General features: G+C 46.2%; 1 protein-coding gene across 1 annotated transcript; it reads left to right on the top strand.

Moving 5' to 3' along the window:
* Window positions 1–4083: 4083 nt before the first annotated feature.
* Window positions 4084–14139, top strand: GNPNAT1 (glucosamine-phosphate N-acetyltransferase 1). The gene is made up of 6 exons (XM_044436654.1): window positions 4084–4170; window positions 9574–9770; window positions 11180–11242; window positions 11852–11979; window positions 12063–12124; window positions 12907–14139. Exons 2-6 carry the CDS (start codon window positions 9599–9601, stop codon window positions 13052–13054), a joined length of 573 nt encoding a protein of 190 aa, XP_044292589.1. The 5' UTR covers window positions 4084–4170; window positions 9574–9598; the 3' UTR covers window positions 13055–14139.
* The last annotated feature ends 3048 nt before the right edge of the window (window positions 14140–17187 follow it).

The following is a 17187-nucleotide window of genomic DNA, read 5'->3' as shown; positions in this document are numbered from 1 at the left end:
TCCCGTAGCCCAGGGGTCCTTGCAGGACCAGAACTCCATAATTTCCCACCAGTTGCACCATCGCAGCTGCAAGCACGTCCACCTCCACCACTGGCTGATACGCTTCTCTTCTCCCACCCCACTCCAGCAGTCCTACTACCGATAGCTCTTCCTCCGCCTGTAGTATTTATTCACTGATTTACACATTAAAAAAATATAAGATACAGCATTAAAACATAGTAAAATTTCATAAAAGTTAACAATACAAAATGTAAAACCAAATTTTATGTATTTATTTATTTAGAATATTGATATGCCGTCCATTTGCAGAGCCTCTGGACAGCTTACATAAATAAATAAGAATAATAATATAAAACATGATACTAATAAAATTCCAGATCCACCCTGGCTGCAGATTAAAACAAATATAGCTAATATTAAAAGTTATTAAAATATTGTTGGAATAAAAAGGTCTTAGCCCGGTGCCGAAAAATAACGATGGCGCCAGGCAGACCTCTCTGGGGAGCGCATTCCACAGATGGGGCGCCACCGCAGAGAAAGCCCTTCTCCGAGTACTTATCCTCCTAATATCTTTCACGGAGGATTCCCAGTGAAGGGCCTCTGCTGCCGATCTCACGGGGTGGGAGGGCAAATACGGAAACAGAATTTAAAACAGGAAAAAATAATACTGGGTTGAGAAAAGCCCTGTTAAACCCTGTCTAACAACGAGCAGGCCCAGGAATGAATTAAATGCCCTACGGTAGAGGATAGTCTTTACCCTGTGCCAAAAGTTGGTGCCAGGTGGGCCTCAGTGGGGAGTTCATTCCAAAAGTGGGGGGCATCAAAGGTTGCGCATCCTGTTTGAGGAGCACCAGGATGTGTGAGCTGAAGCATCAGTGCGAGCCAGACCCCTGAGCCAACAGCACAACTGGGGCCGGAGCGGCTCTGCATCCCTGGAGCCCTGTTGTTTCCAGGGAGTTTGAACATTTCAGCGTAAACCTTGACACCAAGAGCTGCTCTTCGGATGTGCCCAGCCCAGAAAGAGTGTTTGGGTTTCTTACTACACTCATACTGGATTGCCTCCACCAGAAGCTGAATAATTTTGGGTGTTTCTATAGCAATGGAAGATGACTCATGAGGCTGCGGAAATAACAGAGAGTGCAAACATGAAAATGACATGGGAGGGATAAATCCAATGAAGAAACAAGCACTTGCTTTGTAATTAACTGATTAGGTCTATATCTGACTGACTGGCCCTGCATCTGACCCATCGGGTCGCTCTGTTGTTTGCAAAAGCCTCCGTCTGGGGACTCAGTTGCTGGAGAACGAGGGTTTCTTTGGGAACCGTGGAATGGAGTGGGGAATAAAATGCAGCTCACAAGACTTTCCTCGAGGGCAGAAAGTTTGCGCTGCCAGGAGTCTGAAAGGCACCAAAAAGCCAGCCATGCCAACCACGTATAGTCACACTATAGTCACACTAAGGAACAAGGGCCATTGTGTGAAGAAGTTACAAGTGCATTGCTTCATGCGACTAGCAGCTCAGAGGCCAGAATGTCCCTGCTTCCCGATAAGGACAAAGACTGCACAAACCCCACTGTGAGCCACAATGCTCGTGTGTGCCTTCCCACTGAGAAAAGAGGGCATCTTTGGCTCTGGCTACACCCTGCATTTTGGATGCTGCCTTTGCCAGTTTTGGAGGCTGGACTTTGTCATCTAGTCTTTGGGGACTGGATGCTTTGCTCCTGAGCAGCTCAGTTCAAGTTTCCCCATTTTATTTTATTCACAACTGAGGCTCAGACGTCGCCCTTTTGCTCATAAAGCATTTTGTTCACGTCCTACTTGGATTAATTTTTCCATCCGGTTCCTACCCCTTGGGCCCAGGGAGACTCTCCACTGATCTTTGGCTGGGACTGCCAGAAACTGCTCCTCAGCTTTCTGCTAAGGATAGGTAGCCGTAATTTCTCCATCCTCTCGTCCCTTAAACTTTAGCCTAAACCAATATCTAAACAGGAACATTAAGAACTGCACTTAAGTAGTTTGAACTAGTGCAAGATTAGTTTGAGCCAAGGAGCAACTCAAATCGCCCCAAGTTTTGCCTACCCTATCCAGGTGGAGAACAAGTAGGTTGCCATGGTGAAGCGGAAGAGCACTTGTCAGAGGGGCCAGCCTGGACCTTGGCAACCGCCCCACCATGCCTACCCATGGTGCTAGTCCTCACCATGCCCCACTGGGGCAGAGGAAGCCCTCCTTTTTACTTAGAAAACCTGTTGGAGAGTTTGATTGCAGCTCTCAGAAGAAGCTGCTATGTAACACTGTCAAACTTTTTGCCCATCTAGTCTTGGATCACCTCCTCCGAATGGTTCTTAAGAGCATGGGACGGTACCATACGCCGCATCCAAACGTGTGGCCCGGTATGACTGGCACAGGATGGCAGCCACGCTGCCCGGTGTTTCAGTGGAGCTCTTTGGTGGCACCATGTGCATTGTGGTGTATCTGTCCCTATTGCGCCAGAGTTGTTCGCACTACCAGAGCAGACATTTTGAATCTCTAATTAGAATTATTCTTCTCCCAGAAAGAAATGAGAATGTTGTGTGTGTGTGTGTATTGGGGGGTGTGGGGAGATGTCATGGGGCAATTCTCCTCATTCCCACCAAGAGTGGCAATACAAGAGTGGGGCAGAGAGATTTAAGCCAGGGCTGGGCAGTGTGGCCTGCCATGTGCTTTGGACTACAGTTCCCATCAGCTGCCCCTCAGCATTGGCTGGTCTGGGTTTGAGGAGAGTTGGAGGGTCAGGATTTGTCTCCCCAAAGGTCCATGTCCTGATGTGCCTGTGCTGAAAATACACAACAGGGGAAGGTGTTCTTTTAAAGAAGTTATTCTTGGGAATATGTACTGAATAGGCCAGGATGTGCTCCCGAACTCAGCTGGTCAGCAGCTTGGGGCGAGCTCAGGTGGACCCCAGACCCGAGTTGAAGGAGCCTGAGACGAGACTTAGCGCCAAACCAGCTTTATTCTAGTGCACTATAGAATAAAGGGTGGCGAAAGGGGATACGCAGCCCAAAGCAGTGTCTCAAAAGCTGCTCCTCAGTACATGCCTTTTATGCCCTACATAAGCAATCAGGTCACCTAACATACATCTAAGGCATCAGTACATCAGTGTTTGCACCCCATGCTTTGCTGTTTGCTTCAAAGAGTCCTTTCTTCTGTCAAGGACTGGACATTTCTTATCTGCTCGAGATTCACACAGGCTTGCCATGTTCTTACTCCCTGCACATTTGCAACTTTCATGGAGGCTGCAACCAGTGTCCACTGCCCCTTTGATTACTGTATTCAAGGTCAGGCTAGTGTGTTAGCTGTGGGTTACACGAAGATCATTTTGTTCTTATCCCCTCTCCCTTCTGGGGCAGTATAACTGTGGTGTTTCTACAATGTGGCCTCCCTCTGGCCAACTACTTCTGGGGTGTTTCTGGGTGCTTCAATTGGCAACACCAGCAAGGAGTCTTCCTCTACCCTCCAGCCCCTGCCCCAAATGCCAGCCCCATCTCTGGCAGGAGGAGAATGTGCATTTTGATTGTGATTGTACTATTACTATTTTGCAATAGCAATTGGTATGCAAACTACTTATGGAATTAGTTATGGTTAGCAGCATATAAATGCTCCATAGTCAAATACTTGTAACCAGACAAGTATTTAGATTTTAGATTGCAGGCTGCTCTGGACAAGGACCTGGGTGCTTGTCTGTAACTTTGCAAGGCACTTTTAAAACCTTGCTATTTATGTACTTATTTGATGAAGAAGAACAAGACGACGACTGAGGGGAGGCACGCTTCGCAAATCGAGAGAGGCCGCAGACCAACGGCCCATTCCCGCGCGCAAAGGAGGCAGCCCGTGCGCATGCGCCTAGCCGAGCGGTCGTTAAATCTCGGTCATTTTCCCGCCTTTCTTACTCAGAGAGAGGCGCATGCGCGCGCGAGAGACCCATTCATGCGTCATTGGGTGGGGCCAAGTGATATGAGCCCAGACCGTTGGGGGCAGGAAGAGGGAACGCGTTTCCTGATTGGCCAGTCTCTCCGCCCGGTCGGCACAGTCTCGCCCCGCCCTAGTGGCCACGTCAGTCGAGGAACGCGGCTTGGGCTCGCGCGCGCGCGCTCTCGGAAGCTGAGCCGGCGTCGCGGGACGGAGGGCGTGCGCGTGAGTGGGGGGCGCGCGGCGCGGCGCGGCGGAGAGGAGGCCCGTTGGGGGGAGCGGGGGGCGCGCGCGCGGGTTGGGGGGCGGCGGTTGCGGCGGGAAGAGCCTCCGGGGCGCGCAGAGCGTGGCGGGGGCTCAGCCCCGGAGCGCGCGGTGTGGGTGCTGACGCACCGCGGAGCGCCCCTGGCCATGTGCAGAGTGCCTTCCACTCCGCGAAGCCTCTCGCGGCCAGTGGCGCTGCGTCGCCCGCCGCACCGGGGGACCGGTGTCCAGACCGCCTCTGCGGGCACACCGGCCTACCTTGCGGGGCTGTCGGCAGGGCGGCACAGCCCCCCCCCCCTGGCGTGGCAGCCTCCGCCCTGGCAGGCGGGCGGCGGGACCTTTCTGAAAGGGCAGCGCGGCCTCCGGGTGAGGAGGCCCGGCTTGCACGTTGCTTTTAAGGTGCACACCTGAACCTTCGTAAAGGTGCGGTTAGTGCCAGGCTCAGGGCCCCCATATAATGGACGTTTTCTGGCGAACAGGTTTGCTGCTGCCCAATGCATGGAAATGCCCTCAGGGGCTGGAAGTGGGGCTTTGAGCAGCAGCATCTGCGGGGGTCCAGCTGCGAAGGGGAACCTGGGCTGGACTTCCAATGAACAGGCGCATGCTTGCATGGAGACCACCAGAGAAAAGGATGCATGGGATTAGTGAAAGCTGTGTGGCATTTATCTTTCAGAGGTACCTCTATCAGGCAAAATTTTTCTCCCACCCCCAAAAAGTTGCTTCTTGGAGAAGCATGTGTATTTCATTTTTTCCACAAAGCTTTAAAGGACCGGTAAGCACCAGAGAATCTACGAAGACCTTTTATCACTCATCTATAAAATCATTATGTGTGTAGAGATATCACAAAAAATGCTAGACTAATGGGACTCATTCTCAGTCTTAGATTTTCTTTTTCATATATTCTCATTTTGCTGTCAGGTGTTGTACCTGTCAAGCAAAGCGGAACTTGTGTCCGGTGCAGTAGGAAGAATGGGAAAAAAAACAAGCTGTTTCCTTATTTACTTTCTCCACATTATAGCAAACATTTCTTCACGCCATATTATGTTCTAGCACTGGCCTGAACTGAAGTTGCTTCTGCAGATTAAGTGGAATTTGAGATAAATGCCTATCCTGTAATAAATGTGTTAAGGGGAAATGCTGCTGATTGATCCTCTCATTTCTGGCTTTTTAAAATTTATATCCCAGCTTTGTGTCAAACAAGGCAGCCAATGCTGAAATCCAGATTAAAAACAGAATCTTAACTAAAATAAAGCAAAAAGCAATATCTGGCAAAAAGTTCAACGAAATAAACAGCACCAAACCAACTAGTTTTAAATCAGCCTAAATATCAAAAGGTTGCCTAAATAAAAACATATTTTTGGGTAAGGTAACAAGATGCTAGTAGATGTTGAAGTCAAAACCCAGCTCACATTTAACTGTGGAAATTGGGGGTTTATTAACCAACATTTTGCCAGATGTGTTCTGTGGCTATTTTGAATATTCCCCCCCTCCCCAGGAATAGCTACATGACATTGGAAGCAAGGCTCTATAGGTTAATTGTAGGTTAAACTGTTAGTAGTTTGATTAACTGTGTTATTTAACGCATGGGTAACTTACAGTGTTCAGATTTGGACATAATAGAACCACCACTGATCAGAGATGGAGTATTCCAGAAGGTAGCAGAATGTGCCTGGCATGTGCTGTGGAGCTGCAAATGTTACAGAAAGCAGCTGCCTTCAGAAAAACTTCTATGCAAGGCCTGAGGAATTTTGACTTTTCCTTGTAAAGACTCTCAGTGACTATTTAAAGTGATACACATCCAGTAAACAATTTTTATTTCCCACTTGTGCTGATGGGATCTGAGTTAGAAACATAGGAGCCGAGCAAGTCAGAAGGGACCTCCTGGGCCATCTAGTCTGACCCCCAGCTGTAGCCATCTCCGCTCACAACATGCCTGTCATGTGCATTTCCAGCCTATCCTCGAGTTAGTGGAGTCTGTCCAAGAAAAATTTTGAGAACAAATGTGTGCAATGAAGGTCTCAACCCAGTGTGTGACTGCTGTGAAAAAGGCTCCAGGGTGGGCACCATCAGAAAATGAAGTGAAACAAAACTGCCAGTATCACATGTCTGTTACACAAATCTATGGTGTGACCATATTTGGCAGCACAAGACAGAATTCTGGTCATTGCACCTTAAAAAGCTTTATTGTACAGCTGGAAAAGGTGCAGAAAAGGACAACAACATGAAGTGGGGGTTGTTGTTGTTGTTGTTGTTATTATTATTAGAACATTTCTATGCCGCCCCTTGCCAAAGCCTCGGGGCGGCTTACAACACAATAAAATACAATACAATACAAAAATAACAATATAAAATTAAAATTGATAATATAAAATAAATAAAAAATATAAACGATATAAAAGAAGTTATAAAAGAAAAGTTATAAAAGAAAAGAAGTCGCCTTGTTAGGAATGATGTCTTGGACTGCTTGTCTTAGCAAAAACATGAGCAACAGCAGTATATAAAATGGTGTAATTCTAGAACCCAAAGGGATTATCCAGGGAAGCTGAATGATTTGTTTCAGGACAAATAAAAGATAAGACCTTCTCACACAATATGTAGATCTGTTCATTACATTTCTGTAGCCCCCAACAGCCAAAGCTCGAACGGACAGTTCACAACAGTTAAAGACATGAAGGGCAACACAATAACGTACCAAATAAAAATTAAAAATATAGTATGGAGGGGATCTGGCTAGGTTGAGCCAGCAACCATCTTTGTTCACTGGGGAATCCATAGTACAGGGTGTCCCCAAAAAATTGACATTATTTGAAACGTGAATATCTGAGTAACTACATGTCCTAGGCAAATGAAATTAAATAGGCTTCATGTTGAACAATAAAACATTTATTTATCAAAATTCAAACGAGATTCAAAGGGATGTAGATTTTATAACCGATTTCACAAAGCTTCACACATGTTCAATATGTGCACTGCCTGTGACGCGACACAAGTCCAGTCGGTAGTCCACCTCCTGCCAAACACACTTAGCGTGTCTTGCGTAACATTGCATAACTAACATTAGTTAGTTTGCACACATTTTGTTAAAATTTGAGATCGTTTGCGCGAGAATCGGCTGTGTTGTTAGACTACGAAATGATGTCAGTCATTTGGGGCACCCTGTAGTTAAATGATGGAATGCCCTTTTGATTTCATTTTCACACCACAATTTGCAATGATGGCTACCAGTTCGGACAGGCTTAAAGAGGACTCCATTTGGTCTGGGCATTTGGTGTGGTCCATCAGGGCTCGTCTTTTATTCTTACATTATAAACTGCTTTTAAAAGAATCCCTGTTTTCAAAAGTTGCTTAATACGTAGCGCAGGTGGACAGAGTGTATGCCAGACCAGTTTGGGCATGTGGAACTAGTTATGTGGCTCTTGGAATCCTGGCCTTTATATTTGGCACCCTCTGGATTTGGAATAAGAAGCACCATTTTCATCCAAGGGCTGCATGCACTTACAACTGTCTAGGGCAAAGGTTTCTACCATGTAACATAGAAACAGAGCGAGTCAGAAGGGGCCTCCCGGGCCATCTAGTCTGACCCCTGGCTCCAGCCGGCTCCGCTCACGACATGCCCACCATGTGCATGTCCAACTGTTTAGGTACCTTTGGGCACCTGTCAGGTTCCTTGCCCCTCTTGATTTTTTTTTCTTTTGTTAAGAATCTAAGATTAAACAAGAAAACAACTGATTGGCTGCAAAGTGAAGTCTGTCCACCAATTTTACTGGTCTCAAGATAATGGTTCTGTGGTTTAGAGCACAGAAGTCACTATGTTGTGCTTTGGTTCACGGGCATCACATATGCCCTCTCCTTTCTGCCCTCTGTCATGCTGTCTTTCTCGCCACCATCTTACCTCTTACCCTGCCCACTAAAATGGAGGTTGTGGGCTAGACCCAAGCCCTGTAAGCTGACCATGGCTTATGGGCTGAAGGGTCGTCACCCCTGCTGTAGGTGGTACGTTGATTAATAGCTCAGTCAGTGCAGTGAGTTGGCTTGGGCTTGGGCTTGAGCAGGTGTGTGTGACCTCTCTGCTGGAGGTTTTTCAGTGCATCTGAGATTTTTCCTGCTGATACGCAAGAGGAGAGTGTTGAAATGCTTCTGCCTATTTCATAGTCTACTCAGAAGCTATGATAGCACTAGGCAGTAGCTGAACATAACCCTGCTTGCATTTCTGTTTTCTCTGGACAGCAAATTTCTCCTCACAAATATTACAATATGAACTTCAAAATATATTGCAGTAGGCCTTGCTTTGTGAAAGATTATTTTTCTAAAATGAAAATTATAATGGACTTCATTATCGTAACGATTGTACTGCATCTGGAATGTTTATGTAACCTAAGCCTCCACCCTCCCTGCTTTTAGTTCAAAGTTTTCTTATGATGGAAAGGTAAATATAACTTTAATGTCATTAACCTTTGTTCTATTACAGACATTAAGGTGCCTTGTACCACTATTTTTTTTTCTTTTCCTCCCTTGCTATGTATCTAGATCTATAGAGAGACAGATTTATATTCTGTCAGCGAAATAAGGAATAGATGGCTGGTTGAAGAGCATCAGCATGCCTATCTCAGTGTGATCTTTCTGCCAAAATTGAAATGATCTTCCCTGGGTTCCTTTAGCCCAGCATTTCTTAGCCCGGGATAAAAGTTAACGGTGAAGCAGATGTTCCTTAACATGTTTTGCTGGGGGTCTTCTATCTATCTATCGCTATCTATCTATCTATTTATTTAAAACATTTCTATGCCGCCCCATTTGCCGAAGCCTCGGGGCGGCTCACAACATAAATTAAAATATAATACATTAAAAATATAAAACAAATTAACAATATTACACTATCAGTTTCTCCCTTAATGGAGGCAAGTGTAATGCTGACCTGCAGTTTGTTGCCTATCAAGAGAGAGGGTTGTCTGGCAGGCAAACCATGGTTTGTTTGTTTTTTCAATCCTTGAAGCTTTACTTCACCGTTAGGAAGTTTTGATACATAAAGCAGTACTGTTTTTTGTTTTTAAGTTTGCAGCTATCTCTGTAGTCTGCCAAAGCAGCCCATGGACAACTCAGTTTTTGGGTTCACGTGTAATGACAACCTCTGGTTTCAGCAACTCATGATTTGTTAGCACGGCTGGATTCACGTATCACAGCTTCTCAGGGGTTAAATAAACCGTGAGTTAATGCTAATGTGTGAATGAATCAAGCCACTGAAGACTGTTCTAAGGAACACAAAGTAAGTGGATAGTACAGTGTGGTGATTTACAGAATAGTTCAGGAAAGCAGTACATACGTTTAAAAATAGCAGCAAGGAGTTTGCTAATGGCAGTTGTGTTTCAGTGCGCCAGTTCCAGCCTGAGCTGCCATGATGCCTGCAGCAACGATAAAGGCCGACAGCACCCCCCTGTATGACCCTTGCCTCCTTCAGGGACTGGACTGGACTCAGAACACCGTGACATTTTCCCCTGCCATTTCTCCTGCAGATCCAGGCGAAGGGCTGGTCTTGAGACCGCTTTGCCCTGCTGACATCAACAGAGGTACAGTTTGTGTGTGGTGCAGTGCAGTGGTTAAGAGCACGCAACTGGTGTGACGTGAACCGGCTCTTGGACCCACAGGGAGCCAAGGAAGGGTTAATGCTGTACATCCAGGTGCCAGCTTAGCAAGAACCTGGTGCCCAAAGGCTTGGGAGGCATCCTCCTCCCCTTGTGATGTTTTCAAGGACTGGGAGATGGGTCAGCTGAGCAGCAGGGGTGGGGGGTAAAGGCTGGGGAACAGAGAGGTCCTTCCTTCCTTCCTTCCTTCCTTCCTTCCTTCCTTCCTTCCTTCCTTCCTGGGGAATCCTTGTACTCCCTGTATGGGAGAATGCTGTGACACCCTACGGATCCTGCCTTTGTTGGAGTAGGGTTTCTGTGTCTAGCTGAGGTCGGGGTTAGCTTAGTTGTTCTCTCGCCCAAGTGAGCCAACAAGGCCCTGGGTTTGGGGGTGCTTGCCTGGCTTTGAATTGTACAATTGTTTCTTTCCAACTCCCTGTCCCATTCTCCCATTTTTATTCCCCGTTATTCCTTTTAGCTTGCCTGTTTTAGCGCCCTCCACCTCTGTTTTTGATACACTTGTTTAGTTCCCCAAGTTTGCATTTGGCATGTGCTGAATCCACTGCCTGTTCCAGTAACTGAGGAATCAGGAAAACTCTGGGCGGGATTTTGCCCTGTTGGCCAAAGGAACAGGGAACTCCTGATGGCTTTTTGTTACTCCTGGTGCTCAGGAAATCTGGGTTCAGGGCCCCGCTCAGCCATGGATCCAGCTGGGTGACTTTGGGCCAGTCATAACAGTCTCAGCCTGACCTACCTCACAGGGTGGTTGTGGTGGGGAGAAGATTGAGAGCAGGAGGAGAAAGATGTGAGCCACTCATGAATTTTTTTTTTTAAGTTACAGAATAGGAAAAGTGGCTTTTAAGTGTAATAAACTGACAATATGGCTTGTATGTGGTACCCCACAGCCTAGGACTGGGTAGTTTGTGACCTTCCCGATATTTTGAATGAAAGCTCCCATGATCCCTCAGCATTGGCTATGCTATTCAGTAAGAATTATAGACAAAAACATCTGGAGCGTTGCAAGGAGCCTAAGCCAGGCTTAGTGCATAAACGCATTCAGGAAGGAGCAGGGCGGTTGCTTTTTGATAGGGGAGCTCAGCTACCCTTTCTGCATTGCTGAAATTACTCCGCTTCCTAGTTATCACTACTGCCTGTGTTCAAGCCTAAAGATCTTTCCTATTTTGCTGCACGTGGAAACCATGCTCAGTGGGGATGCAGCGGCTTCTTAAATCACTCTGTTTCACAAATTGTTTGAATAGTGAAATACATGCTGCTTTTGGCATCTATATTTGAAATGCTGGAGTAATGAGGTTTATGCTTGCCCTGATTTATGGAAACCATCCTTTTTATTACAGGCTTTTTAAAAGTTTTGAGTCAGCTGACTGAAACTGGAATTGTCAGCCCTGAACAATTCATCAGTGAGTATCTTGATGTTTTTTGCTCTTTGGAAAAGGGGAACAGCAAGAATTGGCTATGCTTTTCAGAAACTCAAATACTTTGGCCACCTAATGAGAAGGAAGGACTCACTGGAGAAGACCCTGATGCTGGGAACGATTGAAGGCAAAAGGAGAAGGGGACGGCAGGGGATGAGGTGGCTGGAGGGGGTCACTGGGGTGGTGGGTGAGGGCTTGGGTGGACTCCGAGGGATGATGGAGGACAGGAGGGCCTGGAGGAATGTTGTCCATGGGGTCGTGATGAATCGGACGCAACCTCATGACTAACAACAACAAATGCTTTCTCAGAAAGCTCCAGAAATCATGTCCTCTGGGTGGAAGGAAGGTTTAGGTAGTGACGGAGGCCATTGCCTGGCCTGCTTCTTGGCTAACCTGTGAGTTTGTCCACCATGTCAGCTGTGCGTGGCAGTTGCTTGCCTAACAGGGAGGCATCCCCACGTATCCTGTTCATCTGCCTGCCCCAGTTGGGACTAGTATATCCTGGGTACCACTTGCATGGATACACACAGAGCCGGGCAAGAATAGCAGGGGTGTATTTAACGACAGCAATCCTGTGGGCTTGGCATTCCACAGAAACATTTGAACGCATGAAGAACTCTGGGGACTACTATGTGACCGTTGTGGAAGATACGAAACTACAGGAAATTGTGGCTACGGCAACTTTAGTCATAGAGCATAAATTCACGCACTCCTGTGCAAAGGTATGTTTGCTGAGACAATGTATTCTAACAACTGAGCTTTAGTACTTCCTGATACTCCGTGATTAAATGGTGTCTGTTTTCAGAGGGGAAGAATAGAAGATGTCGTCGTAAGTGGGGAGTGTCGAGGAAAACAGCTTGGCAAACTGTAAGTAGTTATTCATGGGTATGACTTCCCAACATCCTTTGACAAAGAGGCACAGGAACCTCCGTTTTGCTCACCACATTTCTGTGTGCGAATCACAAAGGGCGTTTGGGTCCCGAAAACACACTCCGTAGCGTTGCCCTTCTCACAGAACACTGTGTAGTGCCGTTTCCACAGCACTTGTCAAGTGCCTAACTCACAATCTTTAAACTAGTAAAATAGTAAGCCCTTTATCTTTACATCTTTAAACTAGTAAAACACTAAAATATCTTCAAACTAGTTAAACCCTAATCTTTAGTAATCTTTAGAACAAACCTGTCAGTCGGCCAGTGTTAGCGCCACAGGGTAGGTTGTGTGAGGCAAGGTTGAGAAATCATTTCACCTGGTGAATTTGTAATTAGGGCACCTGGTGAATTTGTAATTAGGCTGGGCTTTGAAGGAGATTTTGCACCTCATCTTTTTAACTCCTGAACTGCTAAACGTGACTCAACAACTGAGTACTGGGATTATGGGTGGGGAAACCCAGTTCGTATTTTCACTTAGGCACAAAACGCACCGGTCTCACGGTGCACATTTGTTCAGACTTCCTTCTCACGACAGCTCCGCCCCACGCCTGTTCTTCCTGAGATGAGACCAAGAGCTGTCCAGGCAGACCCGCTGGGGCTGGGGGTAGTTGTGGAGCACGGACGTGGTGGTCCCAGGTTGCTGAAACAGTAGCCTTGCCCCTCCTCAGGATCATGCTTTTATTTCATTATTCATACTGTTTATGAATTCTCTTCTTCTAGGTTGATGTCCACTCTTACACTGCTGAGCAAGAGGCTGAATTGCTACAAAATTACTCTGGAGTGTCTGCCAAAGAATGTAGCATTCTATACAAAATTTGGGTATTCAGTTTCTGAGGAAAACTACATGTCTCAAAGGTTCTTCAATTAAAGACCTTGCAGCTGTAATTTCTGTTGTAATGGACTGTCGGTGGAGGAACTTGTGCTACTGCCTTCATTCTCTTTAAAGAAATTAAATTTGCTGCAAATGAAGTGATTACCTCTAGTTATGGGACAACAAATAAATACCGCAGACTAATTGTTTTAGGTTTCCCTGGCCACTGTGAAGCCTATTAGATGCTTTTTTGCTAGCTGGGACAAGAGCAAATATTTCAAGGTAGGGATTGTTTTTAGCCAAAGGTCTATTTTTACCTGATACTTTTTCTCGCCTTGTATTTTTACAAGTGTTATGCTGCTTTTTTTGCCCCTGGCAGCCAGAGAAAGTAATGCTAGGACTGATTCACGCATTTTTACTGTCTTGCAAGAATGAGAAATCCAAAGTCTGCCAGATGTAGTTGTCACATTAACTCAACTCAGAATTTCATTGGCCCCAGAAGAGCGCTGTCTTCTCGCACAGTCACCTGAGTGTTCTGACTGGTCCCTGTTGTGATCACAGTTGGTAGAAATGACGACGCAAAGAATCGCCACGGGTTTGAGCTGATGCTGCTCAGTATCCCAGACTGCCCCGAGTTCAACATGAAGCAAATGTTTGACATGAAAATTTCCCATATTTGAAAATATATTTGAGGAGCAGGATACTAGAACGCATGGAATGGTGGAAAGGCGGAGTGTCACGGCACGCCACGTGCTCTGCAAATGCCACATCGATCCATTCGGTGAAATTGACACATCTGAAATCCTTCTCTTGCAGGCTTCTTATGCTTTCACATTTCTTTTGTGATAACTTTATTTGGCAATAAATGTACAACACACCTCCTGCCATTTCAACTGGAAGGGGGTTGTCCTTGTGTAGTTTCAGGGCATTAAAAGCCAACGAAGGGTACTAAGAATTTTGTAGCTGACTAGTTCGCTTTACAAATATTACTGAACCACAAAAAGCTACTGTAAATTGGTGTGGCTGTTCCATTTCAAATGTTTTGTGGTACTTTAACTTTCTTGGAGGAAGCTTTATTTATTCAGTTTTTTAAAAAATCGTAAACTTGGGAGAGGTTATGTTAATAAATCTTTTGAATTTAACATATTGTTTCCTTTTTCATTAGATCCATATGTATTCTGACTGGCCATCTATTTAACTCCTATATCTTGTGGTTTGCACAGTGCTATTGGAGCTCATTCATTTAGGTCAATTAATAGTACTGGAACTGATAGTATGACCATGCTTCTCTGATGTTACATGAATCTGAAGGATAATCATAACTTGAATTAAAGCTTATATATGATTTGGTGTCTCTGTAGATAGTGAGAGTAATTAAGCTAACCCAGAAAAGAACAGATATGGTCAATCTATTATGATTCTTTCAGAACCTGTAGCTTGACAGTAATTAAACATGTTGCTCTTCCCTATACATCTTTGCCGGAACTACTAAATGTTCATCTGCCAGACTGACCTTGCAGTAAATAGCTCTGTGCTGACCGGTCAGACCACTGGTGTCCAATTCTGGAACCTGCTGTTTAAGAAGGATTCAGGCAAATTGGAACAAATGCAAAGGTGATCAGACTAGAAACTGTTCTATGAGGAAAGGCTGAAAGACCTGGGTAAGAGGCTAAATCTTAGCAGTAACCTTGCAGAGAAAAATAAAGCAGAACATGCAGGTGTCCTCTAACATTCTGGGTAAGAAAAGGAACCATGTTCCCCTTTTCCCAGAAGGCTTGGGACTCAGGTGACCACAGGCCTGTCGGCAGAGGACGGGAAGGGTGCGTGGTGGGAGTGGATGCCATCTATAGCACTGGCAGGATAATTGGGAGAATTATGGGAAGCAACCAGACAAGTCTCACCGGTGCTTACCCCAAAAACAGAAAGCTGCCTGCCAAATGCACACAAGGAGAGGACGCCTGTCTTCTGTTCTCCTTTGGAGGGGCGAAAAGAAAACTGGTTCCAAGGTACTAACAATGCCCCACAGTACCCCATTCAGAAGAATCTTTGCTGTAGGAAGTGGGGCAGGAACCTCTCCAGCTGCTGCTGCTCTGGCTCCAAGCCAACAGTATAATGGGGGTAAGAGCAGAAGTCTACTTTGGGGGAAAAAGTCTCTTCTGGGCTCAGATCTTCAGCCAAGTAGAGTAGAACACCCATCCTGGATCAGACCAAAGACCATCAAGTCCACCACTCTGCCCACAGGGTGGCTAAGCAGCTGCTCGCAGGATCCCTCCAGCAGTTTGGGTGCAAGAGCTCGGCCTGCCCAGCTCCTCAGCGACTGGGCTATGCAGCCAGGCCACCTCTGGTGAAGGAGGGAGCCCATGGCCAGCAAGGCCAGCAGCCACTGACAGCCCCCCCCCCCGCCCCCCCCATTGAATCTGTCTGATTCCTTTTTGGAAGTGGCAACCTGTGCCACTTCCTGTGGCGGTAAATTCCTTGACACAAACTGTGTAGAGGACTTCCTTTTATCTGTGCTAAATCTCCCACCCATCAGCTGCATGGGATGACCCTGGGTTCAAGTGTTGTGGGAAAAGGAGAAAACTGTCTCCCGCTCCCCTTCCTCCACACTGTGCATTAATTTAGGCCCCTCCGTGTCTCCCCTTCCTTGCCTTTTTGCCAAGCCGGCCAGTCCCAGTTGAGGCTGCTGCTCCAGCCCCCGGATCATTTTGGTCGCCCTTCTCCGCACTTTTTTCAACTCAGAGGTGTCCTTTTTCAGGTAAGGCGACGAGAACTGGACACAACATTCCAAGTGTGGTGGCAGCAAAGATCTGTATCGGAAGTAAAATTCTGGCAGCTTTGTTTTCTGTTGTTTCTTTTTATGCCTGGAATGGAGTTGGCCTTCTTCACAGCAACTGAACATTGGGATGACATCTCCATTGAGCTGCCCCCTCCCCCCCCAAGACCCCTTCCTTGCTCAATCACTGCCAGCTCAGATCCCATCAGCCAATACTTGAAAGTTGGATTTTTGAAGTTGGAATTTTTTTGCCTCCAACGAGCATCACTCTAAACTTGCTTAGATTGACCTGCACTGGCCACTTTGATGTTCTTTCTCCCAGCTTGGAGAGATCTCGTTGGAGTTTCTCAAAACCCCTTTTGGTTTTAACCACCCTAAAAAGTTTCGTGTCATCAGCAGGCTTGGCCACCTCTCTACCCTCTTCTAATTCCAGATAATTTATGAGTAAGTTGAAAGGCTTTGGTCCCAATACAAATACCTTTGGGAAACCACTGGTGACAGCTCTCCATTGGGAGAAATTGCCACTTATTCTCACCTCCTCCTGTTCTTCAACCAGTTACTGATCCATAGGATCCGCCCCCCCCTCCATTCCACAACTGCCTAACTTACTCAGGAACCTCTGGGAAGGGACTCTCAAAAGCCCTTTGGAAGGCCAAGTAAACAGTGCCTATTGGATCACCCCCGTTCATGTGCTTACTGTCACTTGAAAGAACTCCAACAGGTAAGACCAAAGCCGTGCTGATTTCTTTTTTCCAGCGGGGCTTGTCTCTCTCTGTGGTTGCTGATTCTGTATTTAGTCATGCTTTCAAGCAGTTCGTCCGGAACAGATATGAACCTAACTGGTCTGTATTTTCCCAGACCCCTTTTAACGATTTGATGTTTCACTGGCCATATGCCAATCCTCTGGTACAAGACCTCATTTTAGTGATGTTTCGGTAAGAAGGTGAGCAATTTCACGCATGAGTTCATAGAAAACTCTAGGATAGATAACATCTGGACCAGGTGCCTAGCTAACTTTCAGTTTGTCACTAAGGCTGAGAATTTACAGTTATCACATTACTCAGCTACAACAAAGCCCATTAGGCTTTATTTAGTAATACTGTTCTTTCAGTAACCAAAAGAAGAATATACAACAGCAAAAAATAAATAAATCCCATGCTTCTGTTCATCGCTTCTACTGGAGAGGTGAGATCAGTAAATGAGATTCCTCTGCTCTTGTGCAGCCGTATCACAAGGCTGGCAGTGTTGGTCTGGTCTCCTTGCTCCCTCCTTGGCAGCTCGAGGCTCCTATTTCCTCCAGCTCAATAAAATTACATAGAATTCATCTCTGTCACAGATGCAGGACCACAGCATCTCATTAGCAGACCCCACCTTTCCAGTTCCAACAGAAGCAAAGAGCAGATCCGTGAAACTTTTG

Source organism: Varanus komodoensis, unplaced genomic scaffold, assembly GCF_004798865.1.
Source record: "Varanus komodoensis strain SLA01 unplaced genomic scaffold, ASM479886v1 scaffold3, whole genome shotgun sequence".
In the NCBI taxonomy this organism is placed as follows: Eukaryota; Metazoa; Chordata; class Lepidosauria; order Squamata; family Varanidae; genus Varanus; species Varanus komodoensis.
This window is presented reverse-complemented; position numbering and strand designations above follow the sequence as displayed.

Bases quoted from the DNA above. Each gene is read 5' to 3' on its own strand.
- GNPNAT1 (XM_044436654.1), top strand. From the start codon at position 9,599: ATGATGCCTGCAGCAACGATAAAGGCCGACAGCACCCCCCTGTATGAC. The intron at 11,243-11,851 runs GTGAGTATCTTG...GGCATTCCACAG, and splicing joins CAGCCCTGAACAATTCATCA to AAACATTTGAACGCATGAAG. The intron at 12,125-12,906 runs GTAAGTAGTTAT...CTCTTCTTCTAG, and splicing joins GGAAAACAGCTTGGCAAACT to GTTGATGTCCACTCTTACAC.